Source organism: Pipistrellus kuhlii, unplaced genomic scaffold (assembly GCF_014108245.1).
Source record: "Pipistrellus kuhlii isolate mPipKuh1 unplaced genomic scaffold, mPipKuh1.p scaffold_m20_p_14, whole genome shotgun sequence".
Classification (NCBI taxonomy): domain Eukaryota; kingdom Metazoa; phylum Chordata; class Mammalia; order Chiroptera; family Vespertilionidae; genus Pipistrellus; species Pipistrellus kuhlii.
The window spans coordinates 30479671-30495202 of NW_023425449.1; the positions used below are offsets into that span (position 1 = coordinate 30479671).

At 37.9% G+C, this 15532-nt stretch overlaps 1 protein-coding gene across 1 annotated transcript in view; it reads left to right on the forward strand.

Moving 5' to 3' along the window:
- Positions 1-15532, forward strand: part of DNAJC5B (DnaJ heat shock protein family (Hsp40) member C5 beta) — a 32800-nt gene that overhangs the window by 11070 nt on the left and 6198 nt on the right. The window contains exon 3 of the mRNA XM_036437086.2: positions 13697-13910. Coding sequence (XP_036292979.1) covers positions 13697-13910 — 214 coding nt within the window. The remainder of the gene's footprint in view (positions 1-13696; positions 13911-15532) is intronic.

Below are 15532 nucleotides of genomic sequence, written 5' to 3' on the forward strand. Positions count from 1 at the left end.
GCTCCACTGGTTCTCAGCTGGGCAGGGCTACTCTGCTGCTATTCTGTGCCACCCCACCAGGCCCGGCAGGGATAGCAGGTCTCCTTGCTAAATAGACCAAGTCTTCAAATAACTCTTCCAGGCCAAAAAGCCACCTCTGCTATTTATCTGGAAACTTAAGGGAATCACCAGTGCCTGCTGGTCTGTGCGCCACTAAGAGGTAGAGGCTGCCAATAGGGGATAGCTCCCTCCTTCTTGTGATACCCCCTATTAGAGCCTCCAGGGACTGTCAAAGTTTGATACAATAGAAAAGCTCCTTCTATCTTTTCTTATAGGTCTCTTTCTAAAGGACCCAAACATGTGCTCAGAGGTGAGTCAGAGACCAGCAGTAATGACCCTATACTTAGACTCTCCATCCTCTCTGACCCGTAAAGCTTTGCTCCTGGGTCAAGCTCATTATGCTGGGCTCTTTCTTTCCTGAGATGGCATTCTTTTCAAGGAATCTCTGCCACCCCAACTGGTTCATCAGATTTCCCAGCTGTGGCTGCCACAGAAGGGTATATGATGTGGATTTCTTTCTGGAAGGCTCTTTAGGCTTGGGGGACTTCTGAGAAGCTGCCTATAGGCCTCCAAGCATGCCTTGATGTGCTCAGACTCCCAGCCATGAATAATAGTAGGGCTGAATTGGCTCAAAGATGCATGCACCTCCCTACCATAGCACTATAACACACAAGGCTACTTGTTCTATATTCTCCTTAGTAACCTGAATGAAGTAAATACAGTTTGCTGCTCAGCAAGCACGTTAGGTGTGTGATTAGATCCTTCTTTTCTTGATACTGACTGGTACATAAAAATCCTTCAGTCCAAAGTCAGTAGATGTTGATCTGTACCTCATATAGCTACCTGATTATAGCAGAAACCAAGAAGGATGATGAGAGCACTTAGCAGCCACTAGTATGTCTAGAATCTCTCACAATCATTAATGGCCTTGTAACAGCAAGTTCTGTTCATTATGCTAGGCCAGTGGTTGGCAAATTCATTAGTCAACAGAGCCAAATATCAGCAGTACAATGAGTGAAATTTCTTTTGAGAGCCAAATTTTTTAAACTTCTTCTAATGCCACTATTTCAAAATAGACTTGCCCAGGCCTTGGTATTTTGTGGAAGAGCTACACTCAAAGGGCCACAGTTCTAGGCAAACAGACAAAAATCCCTGTACTCCCGAAGTCTATATTCTGGGCTGGGGAAGTAGGAAAGCTTAATAATAAGTAAATAAGTAAAACATACAGTCTATCCAATGTTGTTAAGTGCTGAGCAGAAAAGCAAAGCAGGTAGGAGGTGCTGGGAGTAGTGCTAGAAGTTATACATTCTCTTCAAGGTGTCCCACATAGATTTTAACACCCAAATCCCTTGGTTGCAGTGAATTCTAAGTATAAAATAGAAGTTAAGAACACAGGGCATGAAGTCAGAAAAATCTGCACTTAAATCCCATCTCTTAGACTCACTTTCTTCAAAATACAGATAATGTACTGAGCTCAGAGGACTACTGAGGATTAAGAGATGATACATGTAAAGTGTTTAGCCAAGGCCTGGCACATGGGTACTGGGTGATACAAAGAATACTTAAGAAGTCATACAAAAAATACACAAGAAGTAATAGAAATAGCCCTATAGAATGGCATTCCTCAAACTAGTTAGGGCCTGGGTGCAAGGAAACTTGTGTTTGTGTGTGTGTGTGTGTGTGTGTGTGTGTGTGTGTGTGTGATATTTAGATTTCTGTGACATTTAAATTCCATTGCATACATTTTAAAGGGTATTAAAACTGTTTTATTTTAATATGGCAATGTTTGTACTATGCTGAAAATTTTGTACTCTTCGCATCTGTTTATTCTCATAAAAAATTTAGACACTGCCCTGGCTGGTGTGCTCAGTGGTTAGAATATCAGCCCACACACTGAAGGGTTGCAGGTAAGGGCATGTATCTGGGTTGCAGGTTCAATTTCTGGCTCCAGTTGGGGTGCATGTGGAGGGAGGAAACCAATCAATGTGTCTCTTTCACATTGATATCTTTTTCTCTCTCTCTCTCTCTCTCTCTCTCTCTCTCTCTCTCTCTCTCTCTCTCTCTCTCTTTCTCTCTCTCCCTCCCTCCCTCCCTCCCTCCTTCCCTCTTTTCCTTCCCTCCCTGCTTCACTTCCTCCCTCCCTCCCTCCCTCCCTCCCTCTCTCTTTAAAAATCAAAGGGAAAAATATCTTCGGGTAAACATTAACAAATAAACAAACACAAAAATTAGATAACATGTTTAGAATGTGGAGAGAATGGTCTCTCAAAATTTTAAGGGGCATATAAGCAGAAAGTTAGAATCAAAGAGGGAATGCAGGAGAGAGGTAGGGAGGGACCCAAACATTATACCCAAAATGATTACAAGGGGTTGGGGCAAGGAGACCTGTGGGGGCCTTCTTTGAGGCCCTCTGTGTGTTCCATGGCCCACTGTGATGTCCATCAGAGCATCAGAGAGGTTTAAGTTCCTTCCTTTCCTGCCTCTCCCATTCCATCAGTTCTCTGAGAAAAGGCACTGTGCTTTGTCCTCCTCACTCTTCCAGCCTTAGCACTATGCTAATGGTACCAAATATAAGAATAAATTGGTCAGCAAATAGATTTGGCCTCTGTTTTCTCTCTTTAATTATATTCTCAGTTTCTTCAGGATCATCCTCAAAGGTTTTGTCACCTCACTGGATAGGGAGTTATTTACTGACCCAGTAAATAGAGAGGGCAGACCAGCAAGGAAAGGCAATGGTTTCAGTCTGGGACCTGCTGGGAACTTTGTAGGGTTGTGGGACCTTCCAGTGAAAAGCAGTTAGTGGATAAGAAAGTGAAAACTGTAGAAAATACAGCCAGTTATGCAATTTGGAGAATGTGAATCTTGAGTATTCAAAATCTCGTGTGTAACTTCAATGTTAGTTTTTATTTACACTGATAAGTGCATTGTTGAAGTTAGATAAGAACAAGGAATTGGATGCATAAAAGGGAGGCTGACTGCTTTCCCTTGGTGCAAGAAATTAACAAAATGCTGACTACTTTCTGAATGAGATCTAACTCTCCCTTAAAATATCAGAGACCATAAAATCAGAGTGAACTAGTTTTATACATCAGCACCTGGATCTCTGTGCCTCATTGATGAGCTTAGTTTCTGCTTGTTGGCAAGGTCCCAAATATCCTGGTATAGAGCAGCAGTAATTACATTGATTCTTCTATTCTATTTCATTAAATTTCACATTAAACTTTCTGGAATTCATCTTCCATCTCTAAAGAAGTGAGTTGCCTCAGAGTAGACGAAAGTGAGTCAAAAGTCATTTTCACAAGGATCAGGAAGGAGTGTCATTTCCATAGTGATTTGTGGCAACCCCAAGTGGTGGTGCTTTTACCCATCTTTATTAGCAATTACAGGTCATAACAGAGGCTGATGATGAATAAAGTATAAATGTCAGGGGAATACATAGCTAATAGAAGAATGGTAAATATTTACAAGGCAAGATGATGATTCAAGCTCACAAGATAAATTGAAATTAATCTCTATCAACCACTAATTTGTTTCCTGAATTCTAAAACCTTCCACTAACAACAAGAGAATATGAGGCTAAGTCAGAGTTATCTTCCAGCTCTTGCATACCCTCCCTTCTCCCATGGCAAATTTTTTAAAAATATATATATATTTTATTGATTTTTCACAAAGAGGAAGAGAGAGGGATAGAGAGCTAGAAACATCGATGAGAGGGAATCATCGATCAGCTGCCTCTTGCACACACAAACACCCCCCCCCCCCCCACTGGGGATGCACCCGCAACCAAGGTACATGCCCCTGACCGGAATCAAACCCGGGACCCTTCAGTCCCCAGGCCGACGCTCTATCCACTGAGCCAAACCGGTCCCGGCTCCCATGGCAAATTTTCCTCTTGATCTTATTTTTTCATGCAACTTCAACTTCACTGCTCCTGGGCACAATAATGATCACTGACTTCTTTTTCACTAATTTACTCAATACCTATTTAATATTGGATACTTACTCATATTATACCTATCCATATCTATAGTTTGTACCATTTAAAGAGCCTATCTTATAGAAAGTTAGATTTAGCAAGGTTTAAAAGATACATACTGGAAAACAAGCCAAATAAAGGAGTCAGTTGTGGATACAATGGATTAACTTGAACATAGGATTCATGTTAATCATTTAAATGAAAGTTAATGCTTCATTCCATCATTCATTCCTGTCCCAGGAACTATGCTAGGTTCTGGGATTATAATTATAAGTAAACCATGGTTACTGATCCCATGTAACCTGAGATCTAGAGGATGAAACAGGAATTAATCAAGTGATGACAAAAATGAGTGCCTAATTACAGTTGAGATACAGTTCCCTGAAGGAAAAAGCATGGTTCCACAAGAGTATATAACAAAGACAGCTGATCTGGATTCGGGATTAGAGAAGTCTTCCCCAAGAAAGTGAATGCAGTCTTAATTTTAATAAAGCTTACATGATGATTTGTAGTCATTATTATATTTGATTCTCATATTTCTGTATTATAGGTACTTTTATTATCTTCATTTTACACTTGAAGAAACAGGTTTGGAAATGTAGGTTAAGTAGCTGTCACACACAGTAATTACTGGCACTTGGGTTGCTTTACTCCAGAGCCCACGCTCTTAACCATAACACTTCTGAGTTTAAAACAACTGCCATGAATCCAAAGGATTCAAAGGCCAGAACCTGAGTGATGGGCCATATTGGAGGAGGATGCAAAGGTCAATATCTGAGAAGGAAGCCTGGAGATGAAATTCAGGGTTCTTAGTTCCAGGCTGGGATTTAAATACAGAAGTAGAGAAAGGATCCAGAATGAGCACCAAGCTTTAAGTTCAAGACAGTGTGAGGAAGTGGGGTCACTCTCAGCACTCCTAGGGAATGACTGCACATACCAGGTAATATGACATCTTTCCTTGCATTGAGGTAGACGTGGATTCTGGTATCTATGAGCAAAGTTCATATTATACATCTAATGGTTAAAATAGATCCACAAGGGAGTTCTTATAGGTCCTAAGGTAATGTAATGCACCTCTTGCAGCAATACTACTAAACCGAACTGCTTCTTAAGTCATCTTTTGATTTTAAAAAATCATGGCTTTACTCAGCAGATGTTACTTGCCATATACCCTATATCTTTAGCTATGCCTGATGGACTTGGTGCTTAATAACTAGTTGGTGAATAAATGCATGTATAAAAGCATAAATTAATAAATCAGCAAGAAAAAGCAACGCTTCCTGAGTGCTTTAGCAATGGGGATCAAACCAAATAATCTAATACACCCATAAGGAAATTATGTGAACATAAATTTGAAAGCAAGGAATGAAGATACAATACTGTTTGACCTCAATGAAAATTGTTACACCTTTTGCATATCAAATGTTCCTTAAGTCTGCTTTATGTCTATCAGTAATCTTAAAACAAAAGCATCTATAATAATAAAACCATAATATGCTAATTAGATTGATGTCCTTTCAGACATCCTTTTGGATGAAGCCAGGGCTGTGAGGGAAACCCAGGTCCTGGGTGCCAGAGGAAAGTATGTGCCAGCAGCCAGGAGAAGGAAGGCCTAGTAAATAATAAGAGTATACTTTCAAAGGGATGTGTTTCTATAAGTTCTAATACATTTTAGTGAAATTGATATTAAAACTATTGAAAGGTAGTGATGTCAGTGAAATTGATGGCATAAGAAACTCCAAATTTCTGATCCTTCATAAAAGCTTCTAAATATCTGAAAAAAGCTGTCAAAATAAATCTTTCCAGGATCTGGGAAACTAACCAACTATAAGACAATTTAGAAAGAAATTTAAGAAGACATTCCATGCTTATGGATTGAAATAATATTGTTAAAATATCCATATTGCCCAAAGCAATTCAATGCAATCTCTATCAAATTCCAAAAGCACTTTTCACAGAAATATAACAAAGAATCATAAAATAGGTATGGAACCACAAAAGACCCTGACTAGCCAAAGCAATACTGAGAAAGAAAAGCTGGAGGCAACACGATCCTTGACTTCATACCTTATTATGAAGCTATAGTAATCAAAACAGTATGGTATTGGCAAAAAAAAACAGACATACAGATCAATGAAGAGATCCCAGAAGTGAATGTGCTTGTATAGTTCACTTAATTTATAACAAAGGAGCCAGGAATGTACAATTGGGAAGGGACAGTTTCTTTAATAAATTGAACAGCCATATGCAAAAATAATGAACTGGACCACTATCTTACATCAGACACAAAAATTACTTCAAAATGGATTAAAGACTTGACTGTAAGAGCTGAAACCATAAAATTATAAGACTGAAACACAAGTAGACTCCTTGACATCAGTCTTAGTGATGATTTTTTTTTTGGATTTGACAATAAAAGCAAGACAACTAAAGCAAATATAAACAAATGGGACTATATCAAACTACAATGTTTCTGCAAAGCAAAGAAAACCATTAACTAAATGAAAAGGCAACCTACTGAATGGAAGAAAATATTTGCAAGCTCTATATCTGGTAATAATTTAATATCAGATATATAATACATACAACATAGCAAAAAAAAAAAAAAAAAGACAAAAACCCAACTGATTAAAAAATGGGCAAAGGATTCGAATAAACATGGTTTTCCAAAGACATATAGCTGGTACATGAGGTGCTCAATATCACTAATCATCAGGTAAATAATAATAGCAAGTGGCATTTTAACTTTTCAAAAGTTTAAGTATTTTTAACTCTCATTTAAAAAACATACTCAAGCATACTGCCTCCTAAAGTCGAGTAAAAATCTAGGATTATTTGCCAGGAATCATTGAAGTACAGTGGAGTCACTGTCTTGACCGCCACTAGAGGTCAGCACTTGACTCTCAATGTATTTCTACATGATGGAAAAGATCAATTTCCTAAAACAGATCACCATTTATGGTTCCTATTGTTATCTCATGCAATCTGTCTTGAATCACAAATGTGACTGTGGATCCAAGACAACACCCAATTTCCGGGATGAGATTGTAGGATATTCTATCTATAAATTTGAAGAAATCATAGGACTGTGTAATGTGCCTTCAGGGGGCCCTTTGCTTTTGGTATGATTCAGTTACTTGAGTTGTACATTATGGTATCAGGTGTTCAGAAATAATTGTGTAGCAGAGGTAGTACTGGTATAATTATTTGCTATTTAAATTCTATTATGTCCCTTGACTCTACACTAATCCTGGACCAGTGAATCCTGCTTCCTTGAGCCCCATTAATACTCTTGTTTCAGCTCTCAGTAGCATATTGCTTATTTATTTATTTATTTATTTATTTATTTATTTATTTATAGCTTTTTGTAGGGAATGAAATTGTACTGGGTACAAATACATGAAATGTTTGTAGGGGGTTTGAAAGAGTTGAGGGCTGATCAAGGGAAAAGATGTGATCAAGAAAGCCAGTAACACACAACATGCTTTATTGAGTGGTGTTTCCACAGGAATACGAGAGAGGGGAAGTGTCTCATAGAATGAGACCTTTCAGAGACTAACAGCATGGGGCCACCCTCAGAATGGGAAAAGGGCAAAGGCACTCCCAACGGAAGGAGAAGATGGGAAGGAGATTCACTATCTAGATGGTGTCACTCAGAAGCTTAGTGAGAAGTCTTGAAGTCAGAGAGCTCCAATGGGCCATGGCAGCTTGAGTCTTATAACCACATGGTTGTATCTTATCAGTGGCCAGCAGCTGTAGGGTGAGGTCTTGCAATATACAAAGCAGGCAGGCTCTAAAAAGCTAATAATCTTGTTTGGGTTATTTTTAAAATACTTGAATGTATAAAAATTGGAGTTTGATACAGTAAGTTTTTGAGCTAATGTGTCTTAGCCTGCAACCAAGAAGTAAACAAAGGCCTGGCTGGTGTGGCTCAGTTGTTTAGAGCATTGTCCCATGCACTGAAGGTTGCAGGTTTGATTCCTGGTTAGTGCACATACCTCTATTGTGGGCTTGATCCCCACTGGGGCCCCTATGGGCCACAACCAATCAATGTATCTCTCTCAATTGATGTTTCTATCTCCCCCTTTCCCTCTCTAAAACCAATGTTTTAAAAAGGAAACAAATGAACAACATAGAGGTCAACATAGAGTGCTCTGGCTCATTTATATAACAGTGGTATAAAGTTTTTTGCACAGTTTATATTTGAAAGGAGAAAACATAAACATAAAAAGTAAGCAGAAGTTTCTGAATTAAGACTTTCTGAGTATCACTGGGTAGGTAATTTGTACCAGTTCTCCCTTCTGCTGAGAACAACTAGAAAAACTAAAAAGAAAGTTCTGTTTCTAAATATACATCTTAAAATCAGTTGAGAGTAAAGAATTACTGCTGACTAGGTCATAATAGGGGAGAAAAGAAGCTGAGAGGCTGAGCAGGACTCTACAAAGGGGGGAGTTTTAGACCCTAGCCCAACAAGAATGGGAATCTTGCGATTCTATTTAGACTCCCAACTGCAGCACCCCAGGAGAAAGGGCAGCAAGATAGTAAGCCATCTGTGGTTGACAAAGACTTTGGTGAGCGCCTCCCAAACTATGCCCCCTGGTATTCATGTCTTTGTGGAGTCCTTTTGAATCTGGCTGGTTCTCTGACCTGATTTAACCCATAGAATGTGGAAGAAGTAATATTTTACTACAATTTTAAAAGGTTTAGCAGCTTCTACTTTTGCAACCTGGCTTAAGCTAGCCACTGAAAAAATATGACTATCCTGAGACCATCATGTTGTGAGGCAGCTCTCCTAGCCATGTGAAGAAGCAAGTCCCCAGCCCACAGCCCCAGCTGAACTCTAGCAGCAGTCAATACCACTTCCCAGCAGGTCAGCAAGGCCACCTCGGAAGCAGAACCTTCATCTCCAATTGAGCAGTCCTGGCCAAAGCCAGATACAGCCAGAAAAGTGTCCCCACCAAGTCCAACCCAATTACAACATTATAGGCAAATAAGTAAAATGCTTGTTGTTTTAACTACTAAATGTTACTGTAGTTTTATTACACATACAAAGATCATGGAAACACCAGTATTGCATGCATTGTAACCAAACTTTGAGCCATTAGTTGACCAAGAAAATCTCAATCCCTAATATTGGATTAAAATGATCCCAATTTTGTAAGTGCCTCCAGACATCTGAAAGTAGGAAATAAAAATGCTGTCTGGTATCAGATAACATCTTAGTTCTCCAAATACTTCTTTAAAAGTTTTTAAAATAGATATCTGGCACACAGAGATGATGAGGTACTCAAGCCAAGACAATATGAACAAGAATAGCAGAAATGAGGAAATAGAAACAGAACTGTGGAAACCTCAGGTATTAAAATGATCAGATGTAGCCGAAATTGGCTTGGCTCAGTAGATAGAGCGTCGGCCTGCAGACTGAAAGGTTCCGGGTTTGATTCCAGTCAAGGGTATGTACCTTAGTTGCGGGCACATCCCCAGTAGGGGATGTGCAAGAGGCAGCTGATCCATGATTCTCTCTCATAGATGTTTCTAACTCTCTATCCCTCTCTCTTCATCTCTGTAAAAAAAAAAAATCAATAAAATATATTTTTAAAAAATGATCAGATGTAGATTTAAAAATAACTATCAGGATCAAGAAAAATAAATTACAACAATGAGAATTTTCAGAGAGAATTGAAAATTATGAAAATATTTCAGATTTTAAAAATAAACAGGTGAGTTTTAAACTAAAAAATACAATGACCAAAATCAAGGACTCAAAGGTACAGTTTAACAGATTAGAGAGCTGACTGGAAGATAGGTCAGAAAACAAATAGAAAGAATTTAAAAAGGAGAGGAAACAATGCAAGAAAGATAAAATACATAGATGATCCATTAACATGGCCTTTGATAAATCCAATTGGAGTCTGAAAGGAAAGCAGAAAGAGAATTAAGGCGAAAGCCATTTGAAAGTATAATATATGTTAACTTTGCAGATTTGTCAATGATATTAATCCCTAAATACCAGAAGCCCAGTAAAAGCCAAGCAGAATTATTTAAATATATTTTATTGATTTATTTTTACAGAGAGGAAGAGAGAGGGATAGAGAGCTAGAAATGTCGATGAGAGAGAACCATCGACCAGCTGCCTCCTGCACACCCCCCACTGGGGACGTGCCAGTAACCAATATACATGCCCTTGACCGGAATCGAACCTGGGACCTTTCAGTCCGCAGACCGGCGCTCTACAACTGAGCCAAACCATTTTAGGCAAGCCAAGCAGAATTAAAAAAAAATTATACCCAAGCACATCACATAAAAACTGCAGAAAATCAAAGAGGAAAAGCCTGACATTCCAATCCCATAGAGATAGATTTGGACTAGAGCTACAGCAACATGGTCAGAATCAAGTCTTAGGTGACTCAGAAACCGGTAGAGTAGTAGGTAGATCTCACCTGAGTGTTAGGTGGTGTAAGGAAGAGAATTGGGAGGAACATTACAATTCTTAGAATTATTCCACTGCCTCAAAATAGATAGCTCTTAGGGACCTTAGGAAATTACAGCTATAAACCTATGTTTGTCTTATCTGTCACTCACTGAATCTACTATGAATTTCAGTTTATAGCTGTCATTGGATTTTAAAGTAGAAATAAAAATAAAGGCACTGTTGCTACTTCTAATATTAGTTATAGATGTACCAGTTTAATAGGTGACTAATGGAATAGAGAGATTTAAAACTACAGGCTATGATTTAATATTATGTCACTTTTAAGTATAAAATTAGAAAGTATAAGAAATATATTTAAAGTAAGTGAGTAAAGGGACATTTAAATGTACTCCAAGCACTTCCTTTCAACCCTAAATTCTACACGTTTCTGGCTCCATAGACAATTCCCAAGGGGGTAGTTCACTGATCAGCTATCTCCTTGAGCAATTGTGTAATTTTGGCAGCTGTCTTTGTTAGCCATATTTCCAGAGGATTCCTCAGAGCCAAGAGTATCTGCCAAGAGGAGTCAAAATGCTGCTGGCAACCACGAATTGGACTTGTGACAAATGGAGGTGTTCCAGTTCTCTGACTTTGCCAACTCCATTGTTAGAGGAATGTGATAAATGGTTGAGAGCATCTGCCCTTGTGAGCTGACAAAGATCCAAGCAGCTTAAAATATGATAGGAAGCCAGGCTTCTCTGGCCAACTCCTGGGCGGTGTGCATCAGTCTACAACTGAACACTAGAAACTAAGAAATGTATGTGAAGAGCCATTTTCCAGGGATTTCTTTGTTTCTATGCAGAAGTAGAGAAAGGATCCAGAATGATCTCTCTACCTCCATCTCCACTTGGAAGTCTAATAGGCATCTCAGAGCTGTCCAAAGGAGAATTCCAAATCCTAGCAAACCATTTTCTACTACTAAATAAATAAATAAATAAATAAATATAAAAAATGTCTTGCCAACCCTTTAATAGTAACTTCAAATTTCCCATTGCTCGGGTCAAATTGTTGGTGCATACGTGGGTCCTCTTTTCCTTTCACATTTCACATCCAATCCAGCTAGTCTTCAAAATATAGTATCCAGAATCCAACCACTTCTCATTACATTCTCTACACTACCACATTCGTTTGAATCCCTATAAATTTCTAAAAGAGTCTCTCTGCTTTCACCTTTGTCCTCTCCAAGACTGAATGTTTCTTCTAAAACTAAACTCAGATCATACCACTCTCCTCAAAACACTCCAATGGTTTCCCACATTACCCTAGACCAAAAGCCAAAGTCCTTACCATGGCCTGATAATAATCTGTGTGCCTTACTTCCTTACGTATAAAAATGTATAGGAGGCAGCATATTGGTGGTTAAGAGCATGTGCTCAGGGTTAGATTGCCTGTCTTCAAAATCTGGCTCTAATTGTTAGCTGTGTGAAATTGGTTAAATTATTTAACTTCTTGTTGGTTAAATTTCTTCATTTGTTAAATGAAATTATATACCTATCTCATAGAGTTTGGTGAATATTAATGAATTAATATTTATAACATCCTTACAATAATGCTGGCATATAGTAAATACAAAAGTTTTTTTAAATGCCAAAATAGGCATTTTGTGCTATTAGCACAAGTTCTCAACATAAATTCTGCACATAAAAATGTCTCCAGTGGTTCCATCTATAAGAATTTCTAGATACCCCAAACATTCCTCAAAAAGATAAAAAATGTTTTGGTTAATCAAATTTAAAAGGAACCATCATTTGTTTATTCTGAGTTCAAAGCTAGAATGGATTACATATAAAGATTTGCATTTTTAAATATTTTGTATTTTTTAAGCATCCTGACACTGAGCTACTTTATCATTCACTTCCTAACCTAACAATATTTTCATTCATAAAATTGGTGTGACTCCCCCCAATCCTCCGCCAACTTATTGTATAGCTTGCTATATAAGATATACTTTACTTTTCTGCCCTTATTATTGTGGTAAAATAAACAATTTACTCTAAAAGTGATAAAATAAACAAAACCATATGGTGTATTCCTACATATACCTATGATAGGCACAGAAGGGAGAATAAGTCATGTGGACTTTCCAGGAGAGAATCATAAAATTAATTGTCTTTGTATTGGAAAAACTACTATAGTCTCAATTCTATTCATGGATTTAATGAATATTTAAATCTCTCCAGAGAGGGCTATCAGCCAGAACCAGATTATTATAAGCTCACTTCTTACATCCACTTAACAGTTTTATTTGTACTTGAGTATAACTGAAGATAAAAAATATTCCCAATCAGCATCCCCCCGCCCCCAAACACACACACACACAAACAAGGCAGCACAATGCATACCCACACCCCTGACAGACTGCTTTATGGTCCACAGAGACAGGGCCTTTTTTACTCACAAGCAAATTTCTATGGATTATTTGAAGTGGAAAGACCAATTTGAAAAGAGGTAAAATATACATTTGAATACAAGGTAAGTTACAGTATTCAGAAAAACAAAAGGGATTTGTGGAAGATTTGTTGAGGGGGTTATAATGTATCTAAGGAAATATAAATTAGAAAAATGCTTGATAGGTGAATTTAACTTTTAGAATATGTTGTGTGAAGATTTGTTAATTCTGGAAAATTCTTCCAGTTGAAAATGAAATTTTTGGTGTAAATGGGTCCTGTTGCTCTTAAAGTTCCATGCATGTTGCATGGTGAGATGGGATAGTGATCAACTTCCAGGTAATAATAAACTTCAAGTACCTGCCAATAGCAAGATGTCTCAGCCCCAACAACCATGCATTTGAGAATCCCTTTGAGGATGTGAGAGGAGAAACAATACTAGTGTACCTACACATTACAAATAAGAGACATTTAATTAGCACTTGCTCAGTTAAATCAACGTTATCATTTCACAGTATTTATTTTTTAATCTTCATTCAAGGATATTTTTCCATCAATATTTAGAGTGAGTGGGAGGGAGAGGGAGAGATAGAGAGAAATATTGATGTGAGAGAGGCACCAATGTGAAAGAGATACCTCAGAATAGAACCCAGGACCTTTCAGTCCACAGTCCAACTGACGCTCTATCCACTGAGCCACACCAGCAAGGGCTCATTTCATAGTATTAGGTCAATAAAGGATGTACAAGTGAATAGTGCCCTTCTAAAATGCCATTGTAATTCTTGTCCAATGACATTTCCCTTACTTTTTTTTTTTTTTTTAAAGAAAGTTGGCCCTGAAGCACCATCCAGACAAAAATCCAGATGACCCAGCTGCTGCTGACAAGTTTAAGGAAATCAACAATGCCCACACAATACTTACTGACATGTCCAAGAGAATCATATATGACAAGTACGGATCGCTGGGACTCTATGTGGCCGAGCAATTTGGAGATGAAAATGTTAATACCTACTTTATGCTTTCAAGTTGGTGGGCAAAGGTGAATCATATTTTTTCCCCTTCAAAACCAATTTCCTGTTATATCATGATATTATCCACGCTTTTAGACTCGATTTCAAAGAAAGCCTAACCTTATATATTATTAAACTCTTGTAAATAAAAGGAGATATAGCTTTGATGGAAAATTGTTATTTGAGGATTGTTTTTGCTTTAGCTCATCAAATGATTGTAATATACAGCACAACTTAAAATAATTCCAGACCTTAATTATATTTGCATTTGAAGCTTCAAGTTAATTCTGACTGCCTTCTCTTCCTCCATAGTGACTAATTAAGAACTAACTCATTGCTCAAAACGGAAAATAATTTATTAGTGTGACGACTGTCTAATAAATTATTATTAACAAATTTAGCTATGTACTTTACTATTTATAACACAGAATACATCAGCAAACACAATACTTGGGAGAGTGTGTGGTAATGATGTCATGGGCTCACGTGGAGCCTGCGGTGAGGTAGTGAAGGAAATGAGGGGGAAAGGGGAGAATTAAGTAGTGGAGGAGAGGGAGTTGGAGAGACAGAGAGAGGGAGAGAAAAAAGATATCTGGTCAAGAAAACGCAACACTTTTAAGGACTTACTGCAATCAGAATTGATTTTTTATAGTAATTTTGTGCAGTTTCCTAGTAATCCCTACTATATGTATGTTTGGTGACGGTTTTATATTTGTTTATGAGTTTTAGTATCTTCTGATAAAAATGTATTTGCATATGAACATATATATAGCCCACCAGCATATTATTGGACAATTCACATACATGTGAGCAGCTCACACATTTTGTGAAATCATATGAACTTACACTTATGAGTTGTAATTAATAATTGATACAGCAGCTGATTTTCAAAAAGGCATGCTCTGTAGTATTCTGATTGCTACTTTCTTTCACTAAAATAAATGTTGCTAAATTGAAGAGTTTTATGTATGCAGGAAGAGAATGTTTTTGTACATAAGCAGGGAGAGAGTCTGCAACGTAAAGCCTCATTTGCCTTCTGCAGTCGCATACTTCCTTTTCTTGGGGATAACTAGGATTCCCCACCAAAATCCCCTTTCTCTATTGTTGAGGACTTGGGAGGGAGACAAGTTCTTGCCAAGCAGATCTGGTACTTGGAATGAGAGTGTACTTACTGACAATGTCATTTCTGATGATAGATTAAACGTTCCTATAACAACATGGGCTTTTTGTCGGCTTGCCTGGGGACTTAGCCTCCAGACATGACACTTCTCCCATAGGAAGGTCCATCTGGAGTTCTAGATTATTTGCACACTAGCACTTGATTGCATATGGGAGCCCACATGCATAAAAATTAGAATAGGTTCCTTTGCTCAGGAAATTGACAAAATTGATCAAAATTGATCAAAATTCATAGACAAGCAGATGTCTAATAGTATAAGAGGTATATAAAGTAATTCCTGATGTGGTTTTTTAAAAATAGGGCTACAAGAAATTCTACCTTCCCCTTCTGCCTGTGCCAAAGCCTAATTGCACAGTGCCCATGAGAGTGGCCTGGCACACAGAGATCATGTATTAAGTATGTACTGTACAAATAAATCTGTACTATTAAAATATGCATTTTAAAAATATTGGACACCCACTTGCACCTAGT